The sequence below is a fragment of the Ornithodoros turicata genome, chromosome 1 (assembly GCF_037126465.1).
Source record: "Ornithodoros turicata isolate Travis chromosome 1, ASM3712646v1, whole genome shotgun sequence".
NCBI lineage: Eukaryota > Metazoa > Arthropoda > Arachnida > Ixodida > Argasidae > Ornithodoros > Ornithodoros turicata.
The window spans coordinates 4,682,765-4,709,969 of NC_088201.1; the positions used below are offsets into that span (position 1 = coordinate 4,682,765).

Sequence of the window (27,205 nt, forward strand, 5' to 3'; positions counted from 1 at the left end):
CATAACTTCCATAAGCTCCAGGAGCTCAATGAACCACTATCTTCTGTCGTTTGGTTTCTGTATTGCTGTGACGCGAGCGACAGAATTGTCCATTTTGCGTTTTTCTCAAGTCCATGCGGGGATCTACAAACCGAGTTTCGAATTTGAACGAATGAAAACTATACCACACTGCAAACTTTTTCACACCTTTAAAGGTGTGTGCTATGCACATTCAATCTGGTTGCGTAACATTGCATCTCCAGGATGATATTTTACAAAATTCGGAAAGCATTACTAAAGATCAAGTGTCAGTGCAAATCTTGCTTTCATTATGTCTTGGATATCCTAGGTACGAGCTTAAGCATATATGCATCGCTATCGATAATCGAGCACGCGCAAGTGTCTACAATACTGTTGAACAATGTTGAGATGTTGCAAGACTGAATTTTTGAAGGACAGACAACACTCGAGTAAAGAAAATTTGTGCGAAACCGTGCTCCATTATGATGTTACCAAAATTACACCTAAAAAGGCGTGCCCCATGCACGCTATTACACCTTTAAAGGTGTGAAAAGATCTAGAGTGCACACGTCCGTCCGTATATACGTAGCTTTTCATTTCGTACTTTGGCAAGAGGAACGACGACTTAATTAAAGGAACTCCGCATAAAAGCACACCTATAGCCTATAGGAAATCTTCCAGACTATCGCGTAGGCAAGTAAAGGTACACCAGGATCAGAAACGCCTGCAAAGTTTATCTTGTAAGTTTCTAGGTTGCTAGCACTGTTTAGCTGTGTCCTTGTTCTTCAGCCATGTACTACATGTCGGGTGCGAAGAAAGTACATATCAAGGAAGGTTTGCGCTACTAACTGGTGAACTCTTGGACAACCCTTCGTCGTTCGTGGCGAGACTACTAGCAGACTTTCGGCTTCTTTCCGGAAAGGATATGTCCTCCCATTTGATGTTCCACCAAAAGTTTGCCAGTTGCGCCTCAAGCTGGACCTTGCGGTAGAAGACCAGAGCGAAGCTGGCAAGGCCCAGGAAGGCGAGCAAGGTCACCAGGCTGATGATGGTCAGGAGAGTGGTGGATTCTGCGTGGAACGAATATGACCGTCTGCAAAGGAGCTGGGAAACCACTCAGAGTCGGTGTCTTCTTCGCCCTACCGGAGGTTTAATGTTCCCACCTTGTCGTGTGGGAAGGCGCAAACAGTTATTTCAGGCACGCTGCTGCGTATACATATGACCCTTCTATAGAGCTGTATCGGAAAGAACTCGGAAAAGAATGCATGGGAGTGCAGCGTTGGTCATTCCGGCAGAGGTAAAGAAGATAGTTCGCTATGGCTTCCGCCAGGGCTTTGTAACTGGAGTATATTTACAGGTACGCTACCCCGACAGAGTAATTTTAATGGACCTGCAGAGTTATTTCACCAACCTTTGTATCACAAACGGGACATTCGTAGGGCGCCAGTGCAACAAGAGACCCCTATCAATCTACAATAATTGGTGATCTTACCGCGGAGATGGCTGGACGTTTAAGACAAGATCGTTGACCGATACCTCGTCGCTTACAGTGCGGTGCGTCGCCCATGAAGCCACAGTGGGGCACGTCCAGCGGTGGCTGCGTCCGTTTTCCGGGCCAGTAGACGGTGGCGTTGTCGATGGGGACCAGCTCTTGATTGGCTCCGTGGTAGACGGCTACTGGCTGAATAGAAGCGACGGTCTCAGTTCAAGTCATCCCGGATAAACGTAAAAGACAGCATCTCTAGCAAACAGCGAAGCTCATCGTGCTGTAATATCAGAGCACGTGCTTACGAGGTCCAAGGCTCTCCTTGTCAAACCTAGACCGCCAAGTTTGTTCAAGGAAGGTCATTTCAGCGCACGTTCAAAAACGTTGACTCGCGACGTAAAAGCCTGCAATGTTATCAATGTTATCAAGCGGTGGAATTTTGCTGCAGTCTTGTCGGTACACATGTAGCTCCTAAAAAGCCTTGGGCTTTCCAGGTTTTCAGCAAGCTTTTCAGAAATCTCTACGCTAAAAGAAAACGCATCCAAAATTCTGACCAATATGTTGAAGGGTTTCAATATCCACAAAAATGAACGTCGTACGAATATTCATGGGCCCTTTCAAAACGAGCGAATTGATCTTGACGCGGTTTATGAGGAACCTAATGAAAATGGACATGATGTCATTGAAAGGCTTACCTGCATCTCCAGGGTGTACGGATTGAGGTCTTTCAGGGCATATTCAGCAATACGGTCGCCGTTGGCGTTGAAGTGTATCTTCCCGGTCAGGCCTGAGGAACAAAATATGGCGATAAGATATGGCGAGGAACAAATAACTGCCATGTAGACATGAAGCTCTCAGGTCTTTAAAGGGAGACTTCGCAAAAAATTAGGTGAGCATCATAGCGACCACGGACCACTCCCTCGATACCGAATACAACATTCGCATTAATTTTGTGCGGGTAATTAATTCCTAAATGATGACAATACCAAACCGAAACCAAAATACAAAGCGCGCAACGGTTCGCCCAGAGGAAGATACGGTGACGTCACCCAGCACTGTCGTCTGCTACGAAGCTTGCATTCATCCATGCCGGATGACGTCAGCAGTGTAGCTTTCAGCGCCCTCTTGCTTCACACAGGCGAAGCGCTCACTTCGTAATAATTCGTTCGAATAAAATCTGCGCACCTTGGGAACGCGATATTTCGTACGTATGTTCCTAACACCCCAAGGGTTACTGCTATGTCACAACCTTTGCGGTGGTTTTGTTGCGGCGTCGCACTTTAACGGACTAAGCGAAAACAGTTTTCCAATAATAGCGAACTGCACACGAAGTTGTAGTGCAGGAACGCTCACACCAGCCTTCGGTGTGCATACGTATTATATTGGTCGTTCCAGAAGACTGTAAAGCCAGTACAGCTTCCGCTACTGCCGAAAATATCGACCGTGTAGAGACGCAGTAGACGGGAATTCTTTGGAAGCGCTTGACGGTGCATGTGGGCACGACGGATGATGGGGAGTTTCGAAGTGGTGTCGTGCTTCTGGTCGCCACTCGCACTGCCTGTTTCTACACTTAACCTATACACTCAGTTCCAAAATTAATGGTGGCTCCAGAAGAACCACAAACCACCGGAAAGACCTCCGGCAACAAGGTTTGTGGGGGAAAAGTGTTATGTCGTCCGCGCGCAATCCTCACTTTGTTGATTCCCAAAAATAGGACGTTTCCAAAATTAAACTTGGGGGTTCAAACCAATTTTTTTTTAATTTATTTATTTACTCGTTCAAGGGTACAAAGTTTTGGGTCAGTTTGTACAGAAAGAGGTCCCATAGTGAATGCTATAGCATTAACTATGGAAGAGAAGTATATAGTTCTGCGGGACCTCAAGTTATTATCTTATTTTGTTAGCAACTGGGGGTTTAATTTTGTCTTAGGTTGCATTAGCTGGAGTATGGGAAAGGATAATCGATACAAAAAAAGGCAATGAGAGCTATTTGGGATGCCACTGAGAGAATGACAGATAGATACGGAGATTAAACTGCCGGACTCGAAGTACTTTGATTTCGTCACTGACGAGAGGTAGCGCTTCCCTTTCCCCTTCATCATGATGCGTCTATGCTGTGTCGTTATGCCTTCTCTCGGTGACGTCAGCAATCACTATAGAACCCTTTGGTGGATAAAATTAGTCCACCCCGTCGCTCTTGCTTTCTTTTTTTTTTTTGTGTGTGTGTGTTTTGCTACAAGCGTATAGCGAAGAAGGTGCAGGTTGAAGGTAACACAGCTACCTGACAGCCGACTCAATTACGTACATAAAAATAAATAATAATAAACAATATATATATATAAACGAGGAAACAGACTTCTTCTTCTTTAGAAACATTTAACCTAACATATATATATTATTAAAATTAAACATAGGCACCACGAGCTCGTCATGTATTCATATAAAACTAGTTAACATATTCAACATGTAGCCACGCATATAAATGTGGCCACGTGCAGCAGAGTGTGCATCTTCATCTCGTTCATCTTCATCTTCAGTTATCTCGCGACGTAAAGCCCCCGATTATCAGCTACTGGTATAGGGACAAAATACATATTTGTATGTACAATCAATTATTTGTATGTACGTATGTATTTGTCCCTTCTATGTTGTTCCAGCCTCAGATAATCAGTTCTCTCATCAGCTACTGACCAGCTATTATGAGCTTTCTCCTTGACTATATATAAACTACAGCTATTTAGTGGCTAGACATACAAAACATAACGACACGCCTCCGGTCACGTCTACGCGTATACTATATATATATATATATATATATATCGATACAAAATGTCTATATGACTTGGAGCCTATATGACAGTATAAAAAAAAATTGCCCGTTAAATTTATCTTTTTCTGCACTTTACGTAACTTTCCATCTCCAAAAATCAAAAGACGATCTATTGCACAATCTGTAGTGTAGTGAAAGCCGGGCGTACCATAGAGGGTGCTGTTCATGATGAGGTCGATGAGGGCTCTGCCGTCCATGGGGTCTCCGCCGCGGGCCAGTGTCTCGTTCAAAGCCCAAGCGTACAGTTGGACGCAATCGTGAAAGCCCGCTATCAAGACGTTCACCTAAAATAAAGCCAGTCACTATAGGTTGGGAGCTGTCCTCGATAAGTTTGAGACGCTTATTTCAACCTATGACGTCAGCGTAAAGCGGGTAATCTCCGCCAGTGGGGCGGGGGAAAGTGCCTGTACGGGAACCAGTAGGGACTGTTCCTCTTCTGACGTCAGTGCTGGACGCGCAAGTTACTGTACACCGCAGTGCGTGTATCAAAAAATGAAATGGAACGAAATGTAGGAGCGTCACATAATGCTTCGTGTCCTCGCCAAACGCAGTATGTTGCTCATAAGGCGTAGAAATACACTTAACTAGAAACTACAAATAGAAATAACTAGAAGTACACTTTATACCCCAAACAGAGGAGAGCGCAAAAACCGGCAGACGACACGGACAAGCGCTCTCCTCTTTTTAGGATATGGTACCATATACCGACACGCCTGTCTTATTAAACCCTCTCTATTACTATCTACTATACTATCTAATACAGTTGCCAGCTCCTGGTACGTTGTTTTGAAATTTCGTGAGAATTTCTTTTTAGGCATGCAATTTTAGCTCGAGTTTGATTATCCGCAATAATGGATAACAAAAAAATGAAGAAAGAGAAAATGGAGCGCGTCATAGAAAAGTTAGGTGAATTTATCTTGGTTTAAGCTTAAAAAAGGAGGCAGAATTCATTTGAGAAGTAATCAGGGTTGGCTTACAATACTATCATCGATGCTAGTGTTGAATTCTTTCCTGGAGTTCATTTCCACCTGATGAACAAACTTCTTGTACTCGGGGCTGGTCGGAATCTTCAGAGAGAGAATCATCAGGGCCTCGTACATCTTGCGGACTTCCTGTTGCAAAGATTGATTGATTGATTATGTGTGCAAAGATCCTGTTGCAAAGAAAATCGACAAGTTTTTCGTCGAGAATGTACCCAGCTCTATAGCTCAGCTTTAGGAGAAAAGAGAGGGAAAAGTCAGCCAGGCTAATGCCGGCTTGCTTGGTGTCCCGACTGCAGTGCACAAACAAAAAAAGAAAAAAGAAAGAAAAACAGACGCAGCACCAGTGAAACCATCTGTATGGTGTCATGTATCGTAGTATGTTTTTCATTGTGCCCATTTAATTAATTAGATAAGACTAATTACGTAATAACCTTTGAAATATTGATGTAAGATGCTAGTTGTCAATTGGGAAGTTCGAGAGCGCCTTGAGAAACACCTGACAGCAGTGATGGCCAGTAGTTAACTACATGTAGTTAAACTACTAGTTAAACTACCTGATTGTAGTTAAAAAGTAGTTATCAACTACTTGCAGAAATGTAGTGTGCAACTACTAGTTAAACTACTATTTCGAGTAGTTAACTACAGTAGTTAGGTTACCGCAGGTGCCAACTACTTCCGGTTTTGCCGCCAGCTTTACGGCACGATTGTGCTTCCGACTTTTACCTTGAGCTACTCGTTTGATGACAACGGAGGTGCAGTACAATTGTGCTGTGCATGTGTACTAAATCTTCACTTTTATCGCTGGTTGTGATTGATATTTAGGTGTCTAAGGACGCTATAGAATGGGATTGGTGTTGATGGACAACGTTAAGTAGTTAGAGATGTAGTTAAACTAAATTGCAGTAGTTAAGGAAGTAGTTTTAACTACCTCCCCTGAAAAGTAGTTGAACTACTAGTTAAACTACTCCATCGCAAAGTAGTTAGTAGTTATAGTTAAACTACTGTAGAAGTAGTTAGTGGCCATCACTGCCTGACAGAGGTGTCTCCAACGGGATACGCGTACTTTTTTTTTTCTTGCCTAATAAGGAAGTCTGAGTGCTACAAAAACAAACAAACAAAAATAAAAAAAGCCACGCGAAAATGCGCGATGCAGTCGTGGGTGCATTGTCACGTGATACGTTTTTATGAGCCACGTAAGAAATTCTTACTTTCTTCAACTTGCCATAAACGTATGAAATTGTCAAGAGATAGGTTCGTCAGCATTTATTCATTATGCCTAATTTATTACGTAGACAAGATTATTATTTTTTTTTGCTTAGGAGCAGAGTTGTCAATTGAAACGACCGAGGTGTTTACAACCAAGGTGCGCACACTTTTTGCGGCATTTCTTTTTCCTTTTTTTTTTGCCTGAACAAAATGTCTGGGAGATTAAAAAAAAAAAAAAAATAACGACGTGGACTCCACTCACCGTGTTTCGGCTATCCCCTTCTTTGTACCACGAGAAGTCACCGAAGTACCTTTCATTCTTGTAAGGTTCCGCCGTGAGGAAAGCGAACTGTCCGTCGTGCATGTCCAGGTCGTAGGCGTCCAGCAAGATCTGCCGGATGACCTCCCCGTCTCCCGCCAGCAGGAAGACCCTGGCGTGCGTCGCCCCCTCCACGAGCAGCGACGTGTAGTTCACCACGGAGCGGTTGGAGTCAAAATCGCGAAACATGGCTCGGACCCCGGTGTCCGGATTGGCAAACAGCATCTCCAGGGCGCGGCGGAGCTGCCGGAAGAAGGTCTGCGAGCTGTCCGACAGCACCACGACGTGCCTCCAGCCGAAGAACTGCAGAACCTTGAGGAAGGCGTCCCGAAGCGCGTTGATGGTAAGCGCCAACCGCACCAGAGTGCCGTAGATGGCTCGGTCTTCAAACTGCGCACCCACCCCGGCTGCCGTGCACACCGGGACGTTCCAGTAGTTGGCCAGACGACCGACTGTGTCCACTGCCATGGAGCAGCCGGGCCCGACGAAGGCCGTCACCCCGCCCGCGTAGAATTCCTCGGCAGCGTAGTTGCCGGCGTAGTTGTTGATGCAAGATCGGTACCCTTGACGGCTGACCAACTCGAACCGAATTTGGGGATACAAGTCGCGCACCTGCGAAAGACGTCCCCGGGCGCTTCATCAATCACCCGGCAAACTATTGGACGAGCGGACGCTCCGATTGTTCCCCAGAGGTCCTCATCGCTCGATATTGCGTTTGTCGCCTGTTGCTCCGCTGCCCGCCTGGAGCACCGAATCTTTTCTCAGATTTGGCTCAAGATCGCATGCTACAGAGTCAGTGGCGTAGCCAAAGGGGTGTACCATTGGTAGTGGATTCCGATGGAAGAGAGAAACAAGGGTGCAATCCTCCTCCCCCGTGTAAAGTTCCCATTGAACCCCTCCCGAAATACTGTAGAAGTGTTTTTTTCCGCGTGGAAAATATTTTCGCGTTTTCGAGCAGAGCTGCTTTGAGGATTGATTCGCGACACAGGTTTCCGGGAGTGCTTTGCTCTTGCATATCGTGCCGCCGTCAATACTCGGGCATATTTCGGCACGTACTAAGACATCCGTTGTTCACGTGGATTGTGGCATTCTAGGTCTATTCCTTTCTTCTCCTCACAGATATAGGAGGTCCTGTCAAATGGCCTTTAGGGACCCTGTAGGAGGCCATAGTACTGGCCGTGTGCAAGCCAGCCAGTTTATTTTAGCAGTTCTTATTAATTATCACTCGGGGCACTGACCAGTTCGGTTGAGATGTGGTACTATCGTTCAAGCTGGTTTTGAGAATGCGGGGAAAGGCATGTTCTGGCTTCGTGGTATAGTGGTATATTGCATGTATAGTGCAAAGCATTTATAAGAGTAACAAAAGCATGACGAATTTTCATTTCTTTTCATCTTGCCTGATGGGATAAAACAATCTTCTGCGCTTGCTTAAACTGACTATGCTACATGGAGTAGAAAGGGTCAGGTAGTCCCGGTATAGCGTCGAACGCCCAACGATTTTCGCCCTCATATGGCCAGAGTTATTCGCGGGAACTTAAATTCGCGATTTTGGAGGTGTGCGCGAAAAACGCGAAAAATAATTCCGCGCGAAAAAAAACCACTTCTACAGTAGTTTTCTGGCTACGCTATACTGTACAGAGCAAAATAAGCCACGCACAACCACAATAATTGCGGATAAAGTATGAATAATTAATCGTATCTGATTTAGATAGTGCGGTGGCCGATCGGCTAAACCGCGTCAAAGTTTATGCGAGAAAAATAAGATGGCATACGCAGTTGCATTTTGACGACGATGCGGATCGTGTAGATGAAGCATTCCACTTTGCGAGTGGTATGCGGACATGTAAGCGAGCTAGCGTTGCGGACGGCAAGCAGCTAATCGTCACAGGGCTTTACTATATACGTTTTTATTACAAATCTCTTATTGCTAGCATTTTGAATAATTTCTATTACGACTACCTGAATGCTACACTTCCTAACTAGCTATTGACCCGCTTAATGAATACAGGGTTTTAGTTTTAATGGACGTAATTGCACTGCGCACGCAACGTCTTGCGGGAGCTTATTCCTCTCGAACTCGGAGATCAAAGGTGCCGCAGTATAGGTATACGAAGCATTAGAGAGTTTTAGTGCGGAGCGTATACGCTATAAATAGGGTTCTGCGCTTTCGGTTTTTATTTCACGGCGGATTCGGTTTTTATTTTCTTCACCTACTCGTGACACAAATGTCGACCATTGTCGGAAAAGCGAATTGTCCTATTAACGAGGTGGATTTAAATGACGGCGACCAGCGGCCGAATGGGCTAAGGCGTCCGCTCGTTGGTGGTAAGCCAATGTCGTGCTGACCACTGGGAGGTGCTGGGTTCGAATCCTACCGCCGGCTGTGCTGTCTCAGGTTTTCCCCGAGTTTTCCGAAGACTTTCTAAGACTAATGGCGGCACAGTTCCCCCTGAAGTCGGCCCAGGCCGCATACTAATCCCCCCTGTCCCCCACTCCTTCCTGCTGTCGTCTCTCCATCTGTCCATATCTGTACGCTGCTCATAGCCACAGTTGCTTCGCGGCGCTAACACGTACGGAATAAAAAAACAAATGACGGCGAAATGGTTCCGAAGACAAACTGACGTAAAGCGAACTTGTCAGATTAACGGGGGTCAAACTGACGAGGGTATACCACTCTCCCTAACGCAGTTGGTGCCTCGATGAGTCTGGCCTGCACCCTTGCCCTTTTGAATATGACTAGTTCGTTCTGGGCCCCAGTTTTGAAGGATATATATATGCAATCAAATAACGTTTGTTGCTGTGTTAATATATCACTTCCATATCTCAAAATAATTCCCCACGTCCTCCCCACATGAAACCAAACAGGTCACGTAAGATCTCCTATAGCTCCTTTTTAATGCCTTGAAGGATCCTACAAGTCTCCTCGTAGCCGGATATAGGCAATGTAGTGTCCTACAACTCTCCTATATTGCCGCATATGGGACAAGTAGGACACCACAACTCTCCTACATAGCCTAATATGAGACATGTAGGATCGTATGACTCACCTATATGTGAATGAATATAGGACATGTAGGATCCCACAACTTTCCCACATGATACAAAATAGGACATAAAGGATCCTACATCAATTTGTATAGGATAAATAGGATCGCATACAACCTATTTGACTCTTTTTCAACAGGGCTACAATCCAACTTGCCAGCTTGATACCTGTGGGGAGGGACTCCTTTTAGCGTCGCAGCAGACCCTCTCCGAAAGGAGTTGAAATATCACGTGGTCACCAGTGGCGTAGCCACGAGGGGGCTAGGGGGGAGGGGGGCTCGAGCCCCCCCTACCTGCCACAGGCTGACCCACGCAAATCGTGCAAATCCGAGGAGAAAAAGTAATATATATATATATATAGAAGTTCAAAAAAAGGCGCGGAAACAGATTGTAGGGAAGTTACAAACACTAGTTTATTACATAGGGAGACGTTACAAAGTAAAATGGGCAACGTCAACATTTTAACGGCTCCCTATGTAATAAACTAGTGTTTGTGACGTCCCTAAAATCTGTTTCCGCGTCTTTTTTTGAACTTCTGTAAAACTTCGTGGCCGTTTGATAATCCTTTTACCTCAACCTATATATATATAGGGGGGTTCCAGCGGGACGATCGTAAAAGTTATTGCAGTTACCGGCGTCTGTCTCACCAGCATAGTTGAATACTTTTGAAACTATGAGGGAAGGGAGTTGCCTCAGGACAGAAGCCGCCGATATTTCGAACAGAGACTGTTCTTCTTCTGGGCTACTATGAGCTTTTTGAGCTACTTGAAATCTCGTGAGGCGGCCTCACAGCTCATGACACCCCATATATATATATAAACTCATTATTGAACGTTCAAATATTCTGTATTTTCATCTCTCATCTCGCTGTGTGCGCAATCACGAGTTTATGGGCGTACCCAGGATCAGCGGAGGAGAGGGATTTTTTTCTTTTTTTTTTTATGTATCGAGCCCCCTCTACCTTGGAGGTCTGGCTACGCCACTGGTGGTCACAATGTACCGAATGAAGCTGGCACGTTGACGTAAAGTCGTCCCACGGCATCCATTACAAATAGTACGACTTCATAAGACGGCCGCAGGAAAAGCTCTGCCGCAGCGACGAAAGGACCACATGCTGAGTCGGTTTTCAGTCCCACTACTAACCTTCGACAGCTTATACTCCTCCTGCTCCCCATATGAAGCCCCCCGGGGAGTAGCACAGACGTTACATGTCAGGTTCAACTTCCCATCATCCATTTCATCCCAAGCCTTGTGCATATGCAGTGGTGTCGCTAGGGTACGCGTCACCCGGTGCGGGAGCTCTTTGCGTCACCCCCACCCCCCCACCTCATGCTCCCATTAACGGATACCAGGATTTCGGTTCCAGGCGATTGACGATAAATAAACATACAGCACACTCAGAAAAAAAAGAAAAAAAAAAAGGGCCTCGCAGAAGGCTCCCCATTTTTTCACGTCATCGTGCCACAGAGAACGGGAGGAAGCGGCAGTATTGGTGCGGCACGTCACCCCTTCCGTCGCTTCACCCGGTGCGGACCGCACCCCCCGCACCCCTCTAGTGACGCCACTGTACATAGGTGTTATTTTATTCTCGCGTCATTGAGACCCGTCCAAGAAACGGAGCAGCAGACCCCCTGATGGGTGTCACCCAGCTCCAATGTTAATGTAAATAAACACATTTTTTCTTCCTCCACCTCTAGGCATGCCATTCTAGGCACAAAAATCCCGCCATTCCGGACTGCGTTGCTCGGGTCCTTGTTGCAGATTGTGTTTCTGAGAGATACCGCGACCACTAGCATGAGTACACGGATGTATCCGTCGATACGCAATCGGCCACTTGATCATCCCGACCTACAGTCCCACCTGAGCATACTCTGAGCGTCCTCTCCTCAGCAGAGGTAGAGCTGTTTGCTATCTCCTATATGCCCTGACCGTGATTCCTAAGAAAGCCCTCTGCGGAAGCGGTAGTTCTTACGGATTCCAAAGCGGCCACCTACCGCATGTCGTACACGGCTTCGAACGATGTCTTATATGATGTGATAAGACCACGACCTACTAGATTAGAACGACCATATCATAATCAGCAACCCCTACGAGGAGCCCGTCCGCACGATCCGCTAGGGGCACTACTCATCAGCACGCGAGATCTGAACCACGATTGGACGATGGAAATTTGAATTCTGAACGCGCAGAAGCGTATGTACGACTACCGTAGCAGACGACAGCGATAGCTCCTATGAAAACGCGTAGAATGATGATGATAATCAACCTCAGAATGAAACATCCGTGAAATATCCACCGCTTGTACAGAAATGCTAGGGTAAGCTGAAGTACAAAGTATCGTAGAAGTTGAGGAAGCAATAACTGGGGACGATGAGCAGCGCCACCGCTACCTTCCAACAATGCGGCGCTGGGAAGGGGTGCCTTCGACGTGGTCGTTATAATCTAGTAGGTCGTGGATAAGGCTCGCACTCAAATGCACTAACCAGCCAGCCCATGTATTCTCGTCACGCTCCAGTAGACACTCTCTCACAAGGGCGTGCCGGAAAATGAAGAGGCTGACGGCTTCGCAAGGGACGTCACTCAAACGCCGCCAGTCAGGACAGATGCCGACAAGCCATACGAACTCGCATGTGGAAATTCCACTCAGACAGACCAACAGCAGACGGCACAGCACCGCCCGTTTCCACCACTACCGGCCCAAGGACGACGCCAGCCCTAGAGTACAAGTGGGGCCTTAGGTGACAGTCTTTAACGCTCATCTTCATGCACAGCGGTGCCTATAAGCAAGAGCGGCACGCTCTGGGGGGTCACTGAACCCTCCTTAGCGACATTATCTAGCCCAGTCACTAAGTAGACTCAGCATGTACTAGCACCACGGTCAATGAAGTTACTTATCACGGACCATAGTTTTTGGTAGCTTCAGGGAATCTTCTGTGGCGCTCGAACGTAACTGTTGGAATCAATTCCACAACTGGTACTTGAACTGGTACTTGGTAGTGGTGAAACCATGGAATATTCCATTTTTGTGGACGACATGCAGCGCAGCTGTGATTGTAACATCATCCTGACCCTAAACGGCACTGCCCGCTCACGGAGCAATATTAATAATAATTATGATGTCTCCTGTCATTCTTAGATTCTGCTACCGGTATAGCCTGTCACATCGCTCGACGTTGCACAACCAGATGATACAGGGTCTGCGCCCTCCCAGCTGCGTCTTCGATGTCTCACAGCGGGTTGTCGAACACAGCAGATTGTACTGTGACGGACCTGCAGCGAAAACTAAATTTGACACACAAGAAGATTGCCAAGCTGGAAAGGGAACTCGCTGCTCTTCGCAGTATAAGCGAAGCATGGATTCTTTTCCGCAGTTTAACAAATTTAGAGCGTTTGATTAGTGCATTAATATTTTCAAATTACCAACGAGGAAGGTTCGAGCAGGACCAGCCAACTTGCATCGAAAACAAGGACATGGGGAAAATTCGGCTTGCATATGGTCGTATAGGGCTACTCCTATACATCAGGGAAAATCACCTCCCTCTTCCTTGTGAGCAGTCACACGCAGAGGAAAGCTCAACACGCTGTTGGAACATGAAATTTTCACTGGCAATACCGCAAAGCTCTGCCACAAAACGTATAGGCCTCTACCTGTCTGTAAACACATGACGTCATAATGTTCGACAGCGCCACCAGTTTGGTAGAGTTGAACTATGTTCAAAGTTAGTGGCGAACAAGGTCGCGCCCGAAAGCCACGGTCTTGAGGGGATTACGATGGTCTCTGAAAAGGACGCGACCTTCGGTCCTACTTTTCTTTCAACAGGAGGCAGCGAACAATTGCCCATTCCTGGAACCCAGCTGTCCCCTTCTGATCTGTTTTGGTTTCGGTGTGTCTACCAACGTCATGATGACGTTTCTCGGGTAGAGGTTCATTGGGTGGTTGCGTAAGCAAAGTCCATTTGTGTTTACAACAGGCATATACTGGAGGAGGTTCTCCCAGCTCTTTTGTGTAAACTTTCCACAGTGCTGCCTTATGAACGCCATTGGGTCCTCCTCCTCCTCATCGGGGCTCGGCTTTGACTCAAGCACACAGTGCAAGTGGGTAACCAACCAATATCAGCCTCGGCTGCCCCTGCATCATCTGACTATAGCATTCGTTGTTTTCTATGATAGTGTTGGGCTTGGGCATAATGAGCTTTGCGTGTAAACAAACGAATAAAATGTTGCAGCATAAAACATTGGTCGCCGTGACAAATATTAGTGAATTCCTTCGTTTACACCTGGCGCGAGCCTTACTGCATCTCTTGTAACTGAGCAGGGTTGGCAAGATACGATAATAAGATGTGCAGCGTGGTAATACGGAATAAGCTGTCAGTGATAGTTTCGAGGCAGAGTTGACAATATTGGGTTCTATAGCTGCTCTACTTATTGCTGCATGCTTAATAGTATTTAGCCAAACAAGATCTTGTATACGTGTGAAGCGTGCACCTATACAAATAACGTATGGACGACTTGAGCGGGAGAGGGAAATAGACAGGACGCCGCTCAGTGGCGCTACTGCTCCGGACTCAAAATGGCGGTCGCGCTTATGGGTGTACTTCAGTGGCGTTACTCTGTGCCGTTTGTTTGTTTGTAAGGAAAAAAACCCTCTAGCTTTCACACCACAGAAGGATCATTCAACAAGGGCTCGCGATACGGCAGGCAGTCTGATCAGTATCAACATCACTCTACTCTTGCTACGGCCCATCGCTTGCTTCTTGGGCGATGCCGCGCGGGCGCACCCGGGTTCGAATCCCGGTGCCGGCTGTGCTGTCTGGGGTTTTTCCTGGGTTTTCCTCAGACGCTTTCAGACATATGTCGGCACAGTTCCCTTAGAAGTCGGCCCAGGACGCACATTCCCCCAGGGCGTGAGTCCTGACGTTGCCCACATACGTGAGGCCGACAACGGCAAGCCCTATCACCACCACCACCACCACCACCGCGCGGGCGTACTTGACTCTAGGCGTACTGTCCCATTTAGAACTACGTCACGATGTGCTTTCAAGAATCTTATTTAGATGCTGGGCGGTTTTGTAGAGCCCCATAAAATTTAAGAGTCGCGTTTTATCCGCAGCATCGATAAAGACGATGCCTTAGAACCCGCAAGATTAAGAGCTTATCTGCGCAACCAGAGCCATTAAAAATAAAGAGAACACGTGACCCCCCCGGAGAGGTCCAAATGACGTCAAATATTGACAGTTTGGCTCACGTGACACTTACCGTCAAGCAGAGCACGACGCGTCCTACTGCCCATAGCAAGCGCCAGAACAGAGATCATCGAGTGAATTGCTTTGCTGTCCATCATACTCGTATTATATACTCGTCCTTCAACGGGCACTCCGTTGATATCCCGCGTACCGAACGAGAGAGGGAGCTATTTTAAGCCGCATGATTCGTCATGTGGAAGCAATGGGATTTGGCGAGCAACGAGGGGATTGAGGTTCCCCGTCTTCCCCATGTAACCGGGTCGACGCCACTCTGGTATAGGTCATCATTGAAAGGTGTAGGCTCTTCCGCAAGAAAATACTAACATTTTGCTAGGCAGGTCGCAATTTAACGATGAAAGATGAAAGTCACTGAAAAGGTTAGCCAGCTGTAGGGATCGAACCCACATCTTCTGGATTGCCGGTCCAGGGCTCTACCAATTGAACTAAGCTAACACGCCTCTCCAGCGACTTTCGGGGTGCGTCATCTGAAGGGACGACAAACCAGTCACTCACTCTCACTCACCCTCCTTTCACTCTTACATTTTTGCTCACTCATACACACATTCATACGACGGAAATCGACGCAAGCGGCACCTGTTGAACAAGAAATAAGAGATGTTCCAGCCGCAATTTAAGTTAAGGCGATGTACGCTAAGTCGATCGGCGTCGCGTCGATCAAGTTGCTGGCTGGATAAGAACGGGAATAGCAAAATGCACTGAAAGTTTGCAGGCGTGGCCTGCGGGAGCCACTTGGCCACGTCATTGGCACTCATAAAATTGGCGTGTTTCTGTATCGTGCTCACACTGGTTTTGAATGCCAATCTATGGGCTCCTGCTAGAATATTAGGCACGATATATCTAGCTATACGTCGCGAGACAACTATACAGTGGTCGATCCTTTTTTTGTGTGTGTTAGCACCGCAAAAGCAACTGTGTCATGTAAGCGGCGTATAGGAGGAAGGAGCGATGCGGCGGGGGGTTAGTACGCCTCCTGGTCCCACTTCACACGGAGTCGTGCTGACATCCTCGTGAGAAGTCTGCTTCAAAGGCCGCTGGGGCATCAGCGCACATCATCATCATCATATCCATACGAATATCGATAAACGGTCCGTATTTCTCGAAATATATTACCGATATGTATATCGCACGCAAGTCTGTACATGTCGGCGCTCATTGATACGGATTCTGTACCGCTTAGGGCGATGAGCTGAAGAAAAAAAAAGAAAAAAAAGAAAGAAAACCTTGTGGAGCAATCGCTTCATCATGAAGTTTATCCACAAGTCGGCTAGTGCTGAGCAATACAAGGCGTGTTATAAATAGACCTTTTTAGAAAAGCAAGCGCCACCTGTGGCACGCAAGGGCTCATGGGAACTTAAAGCATTATGAGACGACCAGAGGCGGAGGTAGAAGAAGAACAACAACATTCCCGGTGTGCGTAGCAGCGGCGTCAGCAGAGATACACCATAACCGTAGCAGACGACAGAGCAGTGTCCCTCAAAGTTCCCATGCTGCTTTGCGCGGCGCGCTTGGTGGCGCGAGCATCTTTTTCAAATCGTCTATTGAACATTTGGTTACTTTTCGGAAGGTTTGAACGGTCTTCCGGAACGAGATGAACATGACGTGAGGTCACTCGTCATCTTCATCGTTCCTATTACAATACTCTAGTCTAGTTTCTTGATCCAACCGACGCCATGTTGACCCTTATTCCTGCTATTGGTGCTAAAGACAGATCTCGCCTATAGTCTGCGCCGATGTAGATCATTTCATTTCATTTCATTTCATTTACGATCAGTTGACGGCAGCCATGGAAGTCACCCCTCAGCGTTAACTGACCAACTCGGAGTGATTTGTATACAGTTCCTGCGTCATCTCGGACAGATGACAGCGCCCCGGGGACTCGGCGTGTCTTCGAACCGAAAACTTTATCGGTACGGTGCGGTTCCGATTCAGCTCAAGGCCGACATGTGTGTCCGTTCAGACCGGTTCGCGAAAGATTAACTGATACAAAACCGGTCCGCCGCGTAAAATATGCCCTATGAAACTGTCGGTAAAATCTTGCGCAATCACGATACGTTTTCTTTTCGCTGTTTATTTATAGTTTCCGGAGTGGATGTAGTGGAAAGCACGTTGACGTATAGCTCGGTACGAACAGATCCTAAGTGCTTAAGTAATTTCACGAAATAAAACGTATCAATGAAACAATCACGCAGCATGACCTACTCTAGAAGAGAAAAGCACCAACCTACTCTGTAGACTGTACGCCGTGATCAGCACAAAAAGTAACGGCATCTTTTTTTACGGAGACAACATGTATTCCAGTCCAGAACACGCTCGTTTGCGGCTAACTGGCGTTGCTGGGGACCACGGACAGTGTAATCATATAGACAAGCCGTGAAAGTCAGCTCCGAGTAACATTGAGAACTGTTAAAGGACTCCACATAGGCAGTTTCAATGCTTTCTGAACCGTTATTGGAACCGATATTTCTTCAAACGGTTCAGTTCCAAGATGGCGACAGCATTATTGGTTCGACACCCCGCATCCACCTATAAATCTAATCTGTCAACTACATACGCCGTTGGAGGTAAGGAGATGCAATAGCACGCAGGGAGAAATACCGCACTTTCTGCCGCAGCGTTGTCATGCGGCCAGTCCTAACAGCCAATACGGAAGCACAGAGAGTAGGATGGATTACATTATCTCGCGTAGGAGGGAGCGTGGTCTCTCTGTGTCCCGCTATGAGGCGCAGTAATATTTCGAGAGCTGACGGACTAGATTTTTTTTTCCTTCTTAAGTTGAACACGACTATAGCTGTCCAGTTTCTCACAGAGCCAAGTACCCACGACCTACCATACAGGTCGTGATCGTGACACACTTTGAGGGGAGGAACAGGACGTGTATTTGGATTAGACACCGAAAATGCCAACAGTTGCCGTTATATTATCGAGCTCCGCTAAATTTAGCGGCCTGTATCTATCATGGCGCCTTCCAAACTTGGACGATGGGAGAAGGCGTCAGCTCCTGCGGTCATGTCTCGGAGATGCGCGCAGTATCATGTTCCCGCAGAACGTCGTAAATCGCATTTTGATACCCCACGCTCGCATAGCGACTTTTTTGAGACATATACTCCCAATCCTGCTCGCCGACAACCTCTACACAAGCAGACGTCATAACATTCACTGACTGGCCTGTGCTTGACTGTCGTCTGCGACGGATAGCGGAAGAGTCAGAATTAATTTTCTACTGAACTGCGTCCTGCCACTGTATAATATGGCTGATCAAAAGCCTCTCCTTTCCAAGCGATCCACAGCGGCGAAGGCAACAGCCAAGATCCGCTTCGTGGCGACACGGCAGAGTGAAGCCGGCCTTGTATTCTGCTCCTGATAAGGTCGCCTATCCTCTCTCCCTCTCTCTCTCAAAAAAAAAAAAAGCAACGATAAGATGTCGTTCAATCATCCAGGCGATTAAGTATTATTCCAGTTACCGTGTATTCACACGAGCGACATCCTCACGGAATATTCTAGTGGAATAAAAAGCGAAAACACTGCTCACTTTGCCGAAGTTCCGTTCCGTGTTATGTTGAATGGTGCGGTATATCGAGAGAGGCGTACTGCGCGTTTAGCAGACGACACTTAGCAGACGACACCGTCAGCGTGTTTTCCTGTCGTCTGCTACGGAATATCTTGTGGCTGTGTAGCAGGATATTCCCCACGGTTAGCAGTGTACGTGAAGACACGACGTTGAGCGCCCGCGCTCACGTGACTGCAGAAAGCTATGACGCTTTTCGCATCTTCCGCTTCTGGGGGAATGGCGCTCGTGTGAATACACGGTCAGTCAAGGACAATAGTGAGCTTTAGCATATCGTACGCAAAGGCGATAGCGTACGTTATACTAAAACTCACTACGATAACCACATCCTTATCCGTAATCAGGTCTCACTCAATAGGGATTTTTAGGAGGAGAGTTTCACGATAACGTTTTCGAAAACATAAGCCAATCGCCTGATTCCTTTCGAGTGGCTGACGTCACGTTCCTGATATCTGATTGACCGACAGTGATACGGAGTCGGAATCGGAGAGCGCTTACGCAAATCCCCCTAATGTAGGATTGGTAATCTAACATGATAGCGATCATAATGCTTTATCGCTGACGTAGCCACAAGAGTCTGTCGCTACCATTCCTCCAATCGGAGCGAGGAATCGGCGCACTTAGTTATGGTAGTGTTCAAATCTTGTAATCTATGGTGTTGGTTCCTTCAGAAGCGCCAAAGACAAATTCTAATACCTGCTTTCGCTTACGGAATACGAATCATGCCTGCAATTTGTGCACAACTGGTGCACAATCAATTTCTGCTACCGGCTCTGGCAGCACAAAATGATTGCATAAAAAAAAAAATAACCCGGATGATTGACCTGGATGGTTTTTCAGTTGTCATTATTCACGTTCCTTACGCGAATATAGAGCAAAAATGGCAATTAAATTTTTTTTCTTCAAACCACCCAATAAGATTCAGACTTTCGGAAAGTGGAAGGCGGGCTCCAGACACGTATTCGAAATCGTAGCTTATCTTGCACAGCTATAGTTCAAGTTGCATGACAGAGCAAGTTGCGCGAAACAGAATTTGACTCTTGAAAGATCTGAAGACAGGCCTGTTTCCGTGTCCCATCTCTCAGCAAATCAGAAGGGAGCAGTATATCTGCTGTCAAGTTGTACTTTTTTAGAGGTCAAGCCTAAAAAGCGCATAGCTGTAGAAGACCTCGGGATAAGCTTACCTTTTCAACGGCGATGTCGAGCGCGGGTTTTGCAATGCGATAGTCGAAACTTCGCGTCAAGTTGTGGCTAAGGATGAAAGTGGCCAAGATCTTGGCGATGAAGCGGCCGTCTCGAGGATCGACGAAGCGGGAATCCCACGGGGTCCGGTTGCGGGCCGGTTGCGTTCCGCTCACTTCCACTTCCACGTAGTCTGGAGTGGCCGGGTTGTCATCCTCTTGGCCCATGGCGAGGAGCAACGTCGCTGCCACCACTGCCCAGCGCATGCTCGCGTCTGACGGCCGGCCGGCCGGTCGGTCGGGGTCCGGCGCGCCTGCAGCGCCGATGGGTCGCCGGAAACGCGCCAATATAGCTACGCTGTTTGCCCATTCTGGACGCCCTGGGGCCTTCACGAGTATTATACCGACAATAAACAACGAGACATCGTGTGTTGGACGTCGGAGATTTTCAATTTCGGCGTCGGGAGAATCGCTTCGTCATACGCCGTTTTCTCCCATCTCTCTTTGATTTTTCAACCGAATGATGGAAACCCGTGACCGAGCGCTTCTTTATGGGTTAGCCCTGGGCGCGTCTCTCACTATCTCTCTTAGTTGCGTGCTGGGACGAGATTAAGCGAAGAAAATGAACGATAGCGGACGGAAACATTCGTTTACAAGGCCACTTGTACGACAAGTGGTGCCCCCGCGCGAAAAAAGAATTTTCAGTCAAACTTTGAGAGCTCGTGCATTCTAAAAACATATCTTTACTCTACCTAGCACGCTTCTAGCCAACGAGCATTCGCGTGCAGCCTCAAAATCAGGTATCATTCTCTGCAGCGGTTCACCTCGAGTACATTACGCCATGTTTTTTTTTTAAATTCCGCGTTAGCGCTGCGAAGCAACTGAGGCTATAAGCGGTGTACAGATGTCAACAGATGGAGAGATGACTTGAGCAGAGTGATGGCAGTTGAAGAAAAGAACTGGACGTTGTTGCGTTGTGTTTGTCCGTTTAATTGCCTCATTCAATACAACGCTATACATGGGAAAGAGGAAGCTAGGAAGGAGCCGGGGACTTGGGGTTTGTATGCGTCCCGGCAGGACTTCTGGGGCAACCGTGCCGACATTCGTCTGCAAAGTCCGCCGGAAAACGTCAGTTCGAAGCGCTGTGTCACTAAGTCGATATACCACTGGACGAGGAAACATTTCCCAATGAATCGCTCGATGCTTTTTCTCACGCTAGGCGCGTTTACATGAAGGTGACAACGGTCGTCCTCCCTTCTTCATGTAAACCGGCCTACGTCGACTGAAAAGGGAGGTCGACGCAGCGAAGGGAGGTCGCTTGGAGGGTGTAGTTCAGTCGACGATGGTCCACTTCGATTTGCCATGTAAACCAGGTCAAGTGGACCTGGCGATCGGTGTCCGTTACATCATCAGCGAGCCCTTCCCATATTGCCCACGAAATTCCGGATTCTCGGAGGAAAGCAAGCATGGCGACGGAAGCAAGCGATGTTCTCGCTACACTCTAAATCTTTTCACACCTTTAAAGGTGTAATAGCGTGCATGGCGCACGCCTTTTTAGGTGTAATTTTGGTAACATCATAATGAAGCACGGTTTCGCACAAATTTTCTTTACTCGAGTGTTGTCTGTCCTCCAAAAATTCAGTCTTGCAACATCTCAACGTTGTTCAACAGTATTATAGACACTTGCGCGTGCTCGATTATCGATAGCGATGCAAATATGCATTAGCTCGTACCTACGATATCCAAGACATAATGAAAGCAAGATTTGCACTGACACTTGATCTTTAGTAATGCTTTCCGAATTTTGTGAAATATCATCCTGGAGATGCAATGATATGCAGCCAGATTGAATGTGCATAGCGCACACCTTTAAAGGTGTGAAAAAGTTTACAGTGTACCCCTTCGAACCCACCGCGGTGCGTATGCACCGACGAAAGCACTAAATTAATGTTGTCCATTATTCGGGAATTAGACATCGCATGGCAGCTGGATTCGAAGCGGCAGCGGAGTCAAGCTATGTTTCAGACTGTGAAATGAAAAAATGGCAGAGGAGACTCAACGAAAAGCCTGTAAAATGCGTTATAAGACACTTCGTAAATAAATATACTGCGAAAATAAAAATATATTTACTTCCGAGATAACATTTTAACGACGTGCCGGCGCTGCTGCTGCTGGCGAGTAAGGTCGACTGAATTTCGGGAGCGCGAAGGCGCCTTATCTAGTTGCCATGTAAACCGTGGACGGTCGACGCTCCCGATGAGTCGACTGGGGACTTCAGTCGACGTTCGCGCCCATGTAAACGCAGTTACTGAGATTGGGGCGCAGGCATACGCTAGTCTGCGCCCGCGTTCCATCGCGACCATGTTGCGTATTTCCAAAGTGAGAGACCAGTTTGTTGCATGACGCAGATGTCTACCAGGACAGCGAATGTCTCGTGCTAGACGAGGAAAGCAGTGGCGCGGCACATTACAGTAATTGCGCTCTGCACGCTCTTTGCCTGGAGTCGATGATTCCAAGTATCCATGGTGTGCCCCGCGGGCGATCTGCTTTGCAAAAGTTCGCTATATACTACACAAGGTTATTGAACGACTTAGCATCCAGAAAAATTGACGTTAATAATTTAAACATTCGGAGCATCGAGAATATATTTTTAAATTGAGTACCAGTTACCTTGTTGCTTTTCAATTTGTGCTGTAAAGTATGTGCTCATGCGATTGTTCATGTTTAGGTTGTTGTGTGCTTTTTGTCATTGCCGTGCGAAAAGTTGGGGAGCTTGCGCCCCGTCAAGCCTCGCGGCTTTTTTGCCCTTGTTTCCCGCACCACTGTGCTGAATAAAGTTATTATTATTATAATTACTAACGGAGAGGACGCACAAAAACGTACATGTTACATCCGAAAATTACGGTGGTGATCTTTAGCTGCGATTTTTACTCCGTATCATCTGCTGTTTTTTTTTTTGTGCTCTCTCCCTCTTTTATTTATTTATTTTTAATATGGGCCGATACCAACACGCCCGCCTTTCAACTCTCAGATCTTTGTCTGCTTCTCCCTGAGGTCGTTAAAGCTTTCTAAAAACGAAACCGGAACCCACAGTGCACAGCAAAAAACTATATAAAAAGAAAAATCTGTACTGAAATTTTGCTTTTTTTTTTTTTCAACTTTGACCCCGTTGAACAAATACAAACGGTACTCATAGTAGATGGCTCTTTTACTCTCTCTCTCTAGTTGCTGAGGGGTAACGTTACTCCCTTTGGAAACAAAGACGGATTAGGGCGCCATCTTTTCCTCCTTTCTCCGCGGCGATATTTTTCTTCTCTTCGATATTCTTTCTTCTGCAATCACTCGTTCTACTATCGCTGCAAGCGGTATAAGACCACGAAATAAATGAAGAGCTCGGCCCATTTGTTACTTCTCCTCAATGGTCGTTGTCTGGGCGCCGTCTTGTGGCCAGGAGCATATTGCGGGCTTCTCGGAAAAAATCTGCGGCGAGAGAGCAATATATTGCTCAGTACTACTGCTACTACTACTACTACTACTAAGGATGTATTAATTAATACATTCGCGCGTTGAAATGTGGCAGCCCTTAAAAATCGTTCAAGCAACGTGCTGAACTAAAAAAAAAAAAAAAGAAGAAAGAATGAAAAACGTGGACTTGTGTGACCCCATTTTCCACTTTCCACTCACGAACTTCCTCTTTGTGACGTAATAATGGCTAACACTAGAGCACTAGAAAAATAACTTGTCAACTTGTTTTTCTAGTGCTCTAGCTAACACGTCTTCCTATGAAACCGGTATTGTCGCAATAAAAAAAAAAAAGAGTTTTAGATCACGCTACTATGGTTTAACGATGCCAATTATTTTATTGCTAATGACATATGTTTACAAACGTTTATTATTATTATTCGCTTTCTTTTGTCTTCTTTTCGGATTCGGTTTCTGCGTTGCCAGCGCCACTACGGCTAACAACCGACGCTTAGTAAAGAAACTGAAAAATAATTTAGAAAAGCTGTTTGTAAACATATTACGTCGTTAGCACTAAAAAATAATTGGGATTGTAAAACCAAACCGGCTTTTTCCTTTTTGGTTAGTCGACACCTGCTGTTGTTTGCAGACGACATGCCCACACGGATTCTCGCTAGCCGCGAGAGCGACGCAAGCAACTTCGGGGCCCCACGTTATTTTTGAAAAATGGCGTGCCCCGAAGCTCTATTCTAAAACCCTCTGATGAGCACCTCCAATAGCGCAGCACAATTTTCTTTTCTAGCATATTATTAAATTATTTATGTATGTATTATGTATGTATATGTAAACTATTAAATAGTTTATGCTCGAATGGACAGAGTGAAGTGTTTCTATTACGTATTATTGCTCGTCCTATAGGAAAGAAAACTCTGTTGCAGGTTTTATCCAATGCAAATATGGCAACAAAAATTGATATAAAAATATTAGGTTCAGAAAGTGAAGGTTGAAACGTGAAAACGTCATAGAACAGCCTAATCTTGTAAAGTTGGCTTCGCCGCCATTAGACTATCATACAGGTGAAGCACGCTTTACAGAGAGGACTTTACGACGATAGGGGACTGCTCGAGATTTTAGACAACTGTATCCCCAGCAGTACATTTTGGATTGCAGAAGTTTTTTTTTGATGTTTTCGCCTGATTTTGTTTGTTCTTTTCCCCCCTTTTTTGGAATTTTTTTCCTCTTTTTTTTTTCTTTTTGTACTCCTCACAAGCTGCGTGACTGGTATTCAGTTTCTCTCTGTTGTTATCCTGGACAGTTCAACAGGGCTTGCCCTTTCAGTCCTATTGTACCTATACTTTGATAAATGTGGTAAAATGCAATAAAAAGAAAGAAGGAAGATTATCGGAGAGAGATGTTTTAGTCAGAGGCGAATACGCTCATCTCAACTAAGAGATTTTCCTTTGCTCGGAAAAACGTTCGCGGCAGCAATCAAACTTGGTTAAAACGAGCGCTCAAATTCTGTAAAAAAAAAATATGCCTGACGAGAGAGAATACCGGTTCGATCTCTCTACATGAAAGGGTCCCCACAGCCCAAGAGGACGATTGCCTTGCATCTGAGTTGAGTGGGAACAATTGGCTAATGTGAAAGGCGTCCCAATATGTGCTGACGGGGTCTCAAAAAGAGATCGGCCAAAATCATTTTCGCACAGAACTACGTGGAGAGGCGGAATATCTGCGAGTATACGACGGGGTGTTTGTACGTAATTGCTTTGTGGCGCGGTGCCGTGCCGGCGCTGCAACGAGCATGGACATCATCAGAGCATGGACATCATCAGAGCACGTTCTCGGCTAGGTGCGGCCCTCTTTCCTGTCTTATTAATGTCCAACAGCTATCATTTGATGCTCGTTTGCTCAGATTTTTTTTTTTTTTTTGTCACGAACTGCATTCTGTCGGCGTTAATGTATTCTTCTCGTAAATCAATCCAAGCCTCGTGGCTGTCGGTGTAGAGCATAGATTGAGAAGTTACCCGTCAAAAAGAACGAGTTACAAGTTAAACGTGTGCAAAATGTAACTAAGTTAATAACGAAGTTCTTCAGCCTGAAATGTAACTCGCAGTTACCGAGTTACTTAAAAAAAAGGACGTGTTACTTCCAAGTTACTTCGGACACAAAACAGCATTACGCAGGTGCAGCGCGCGTGGGCAGTTGAGCAATGGCAGCGGTTCTTATTTCCTGAATAAAATACTGTCATTGATTGAATATCTCGTTTTATGGCAAAAAAATGCCACGAAGGAACCGGAGAGAAAGCAAGAAAATATGTGGACGTGAGTGAAAAGGGAGATAAAAGTAACTTGGAACTTAACTCAAGTTACTTTGGCAAAGTTGCCTGAAAAAGGAACGAGTTCCTCTGAGAGTTACAGGGGCGCAAAAGTACCGAGTTAAGTTAAAAGTTACAACAAAAAAAAGAAACTTAGTTACAGTAACGAGTTACCTCGAACTCTGGTGTAGAGTAACGTCTTGGGAAAGTAACTAACTTACTCAGGCACCCATTCGTGTTGAAGGACTTGGCCTAGGATGGGGACGAGTTGGAAGGATTGAAGCCATGGGGAAACTTGGAAATCCTACTGCTAACGAACTTGCAAACTGCTGCTCTAACTAGTTACATTTTGAGTAGTAAAGTAACTAATTATGTCGCACGTTACTATTTTCACAAGCTAGCCGTAACTGTAACACTTTTTCTGAGTTATCTTCGCATGACAGCCTACAGGCGGCACCTTCACCGCAATCAGTATGACGTAGAATAATTATTTACTATAAATCACTATCTTTCACTATGAGAAAGGTATGGTGATCAGTGTAACTAGTTGATTATTATAGTTGCACGACGAACAAGTCCTGGTTTACGAAAAGTTCGTATTTCTAGGCCCAGAATACGACTCGTTTGTCAATACTGGCTTATCTAATACAGTGAACCCTCGTTAATATGACCCCCGATAATCTGACATACGCGCTTTATGACCATACTCTTGGGGGACAATGCTGTGGAACCTCTGCAAATCTCCCCCGTTAATATGACAATTCCGCATTATGACAAAAATTTTCGGGAACGACCATGGTCATAATAACGAGGGTTCACTGTATGTAAATTCAACTCACCTGAGGCGATCTGCCACCTACAGGAAGAGGGCTCCTGGAGTCGCAGCAGGAGGGCGACGATAATGACGTCAATGAGCATAACAACGCCTCCATAATGCTATATTGTCTGCATGTGTTCACACTTTAGAAAATACCATCTTTTAATTCGTGGTCTCTCGAAGAATACGTACGGCTGGCAGTGACTGTATACGCTACCACAGTCTACCTGTGCGTAGAGGAGAAGGTGGAAGCCACGAGACCAGGTGCCTGTTACAAAGCCGCAACTCGTAGACCAGGAAGAAACCACGTGCACCTCAACCGTTGCTGGCCGCGCAGCTGTGGACATCGTCACGGCTGTAGCTCAAGATGATGATGATGATGATGCCAAGAAGAAGACAGTGTGAAGTAGGCAGACTCGGTTGTTTAGTGAGTCTTCCGATTAGAAACCCGAGTTGGGCCCGAGTCATTATAGAGGCCTCCAAGCAGGGATTTTCCCAGCACCCCCCACAAATCTTGCAACACCCCTCCAAATATCGGCCAGAAAGGCCAAAAACACCCCCCTACGACCCCCCCCCCCCCCATGTAAATTCTGGGAATATCCGAGGCTGCTCCATTACGCAATATAAGCTCTCTAAATTTTGTGTCTTCACGCGCAGCGCAGTGAGCTAGGGTACCGCTGGAGTGTAGAATTCCCTGCAGGGTATCGTTCTTGTAGTCTCCAAGAAATATA

At 46.3% G+C, this 27,205-nt stretch overlaps 1 protein-coding gene across 1 annotated transcript in view; it reads right to left on the reverse strand.

The window, feature by feature from the left end:
- The window catches only part of LOC135379210 (atrial natriuretic peptide receptor 1-like), a 41,660-nt gene extending 21,515 nt beyond the window's left edge, over nt 1-20,145 (reverse strand). Inside the window, exons 1-7 of the mRNA XM_064612454.1 lie at nt 19,882-20,145; nt 6,767-7,435; nt 5,293-5,427; nt 4,464-4,599; nt 2,182-2,273; nt 1,537-1,681; nt 850-1,070 (exon numbers count right to left, since the gene is read on the reverse strand). Of these exons, the coding sequence (XP_064468524.1) occupies nt 850-1,070; nt 1,537-1,681; nt 2,182-2,273; nt 4,464-4,599; nt 5,293-5,427; nt 6,767-7,435; nt 19,882-20,145 (1,662 nt within the window). The remainder of the gene's footprint in view (nt 1-849; nt 1,071-1,536; nt 1,682-2,181; nt 2,274-4,463; nt 4,600-5,292; nt 5,428-6,766; nt 7,436-19,881) is intronic.
- Nucleotides 20,146-27,205: the final 7,060 nt, after the last annotated feature.